This window comes from Homalodisca vitripennis, unplaced genomic scaffold (assembly GCF_021130785.1).
Source record: "Homalodisca vitripennis isolate AUS2020 unplaced genomic scaffold, UT_GWSS_2.1 ScUCBcl_1906;HRSCAF=6110, whole genome shotgun sequence".
Lineage (NCBI taxonomy): Eukaryota > Metazoa > Arthropoda > Insecta > Hemiptera > Cicadellidae > Homalodisca > Homalodisca vitripennis.
Window position 1 is genome coordinate 120,165 of NW_025778036.1, and position 2,066 is coordinate 122,230.

General features: G+C 42.8%; 1 protein-coding gene across 1 annotated transcript; it reads left to right on the forward strand.

Moving 5' to 3' along the window:
• The first annotated feature begins 816 nt into the window (after positions 1 to 816).
• On the forward strand, positions 817 to 1,800 carry LOC124371733 (piggyBac transposable element-derived protein 4-like). Its single transcript, XM_046830074.1, has one exon. It carries the CDS (start codon positions 817 to 819, stop codon positions 1,798 to 1,800), a length of 984 nt encoding a protein of 327 aa, XP_046686030.1.
• Positions 1,801 to 2,066: the final 266 nt, after the last annotated feature.

The window sequence follows — 2,066 nt, forward strand, 5'->3', positions numbered from 1 at the left end:
TTAAGGAAAAAATAATACTTTCTGTTTTGTTTCTATGTACGCTATACTTTAAACTTTGAATTAAACTACTATATAAAAAAGGTAAAAATCAATTTATTTCACCATTTTTAACTAATTGTTAACCTTGTTTTTGTAGTATTTGCTGAAATTACTTGATATTTATGTATAACTTTTGGATCTTATAATTTAATGAAAAGCAGGTTTAAATTTGGTTAAGCAATAAGCAGTCAACAACAGGTAAACAGAAACAATGTGCCAGTATGAGTATTGCTAAGGGTAACTGCTTTTAGTAAGCTGCTTAACACATTCACTGCGGGTTGACGAGCATGCTCGTCATGCGAACCTGGCGCGCCTGGCGGTTTACGTGACCTGCCGTTTACTGGTCAACCTGGCTTGCTCGTTCCCATTCCAGGTGACAATAAACCAATTGACTGGTTCAATCTCCTTCTTGACACCGTGTTTTTAGAGAATATTATTAGACAAACCAACTTGTATGCCCTGGAACTATTTTGTGGCCCCACCACTACTCCCGCGTCTCGCATAACCAAATGGAAGGACTTAGTGTTGGCCGAACTAAGAACATTCTTAGGCCTTCTACTGTTGACTGGCAACGTCAGATTGAATCGATTGAACGATTATTGGAAAACTCATCGGTTGTTGAACTTTCCTATGTTCAAGGAGTACATGTCTCGAGATCGATTTCTTGGCATTTTGAGATGTCTGCATTATTCAAGAGTTGATACCCCTGATCACCCTGAACCTGCTAACAACCGGTCTTTTAAAATTCAAAATATTGTTGAATATTTCAACAATAAGATGCGACAGATCTATTATCCCGACCGTGAACTGACAATCGACGAAGAGATGGTACTGTGGCGTGGCAGACTGGTCTTCCGCCAGTACGTAAAGGGCAAGCGCCACAAATATGGGATCAAAATTTATTCCCTGAATGAACCCGAGGGACTCATGCTGCGCTTCCATGTTTACACGGGGAGTCATGACTCTTGTAGTGGCAAAGGTCATACCGTCAAAGTCGTCATGAAGCTGATGAGGGACTTCCTGGGGAAAGGCCATTCCCTGTTCATGGATAATTTTTATAATAGTTTTGTCTTATCATCCAAACTTTTACGTCATTCAACCTACACTACCGGCACCCTACGCATCGACAGACTCCATACACCTCCAGCGGTGAAGGCAAAGGCATTAGGCAAAGGTGAAACGATAGCAAACTATGCCCAAAGTGTCATGATTGGAAAATGGAGGGATAAGCGGACGGTGACCTACATCTCCACACAATATGACAACGAGATGGTCCAAACCACCAACCGGAGAAACCAAAAACGAACGCTGCCAAAACCAATCATGTACTACAACTCTTACATGAAGGGGACTGACCGCTTGGACCAAATGGTATCGTATTACCCCTGTGAGCGCAAGACCCTGCGATGGCACAAGAAAATTTTTGTGCACTTTCTCCAGGTTGTTGTTGTAAATTCTTTTTATCTGTACAACATGTACAACTCAGATAGGCTGACCCTGTATGACTTCCGAGTTCGTGTACTTGAAGACCTGCTCCCTCCAAAGGAAGCCCCACTGCTCATCACACCGACTCGCAACAGCATGCATCGTCTCTCCAAATCAATGAAGCGCAAAGGAAACGGCAAGTCAGTTACCCGGAGGTGCCGCGTTTGCTACCAAGAAGGCAAGCGTAAGGAAACAGTATACTATTGTGCAGTGTGCCCTGACGAACCAGCTCTGTGTGAACTCGGTTGCTTTGATAAGTATCACGAGGGCAAATAAGTAGTTTTTAGACTTTGGCGGTGGGTGGGGATGTATATAGTTTTTTTCTAATTTTTACTCTGAGAGGGGGGAGTGTTAACTGTTTTTGATGTTGTATATTTTTCAAACTAGTATGTAATATATACGTGTAATTGATGTACTATCTACGTGTCATTCATGTACTATATACGTGTAATTCGCGAGTGTTTGTGCCGAAACCTAGTGCGCAGCGAGCACATACAACACGGTGACCGGCACCCGGTGCGGATGACGAGCAAACTCGGCAC

Bases quoted from the DNA above. Each gene is read 5' to 3' on its own strand.
- LOC124371733 (XM_046830074.1), top strand. From the start codon at position 817: ATGCGACAGATCTATTATCCCGACCGTGAACTGACAATCGACGAAGAG.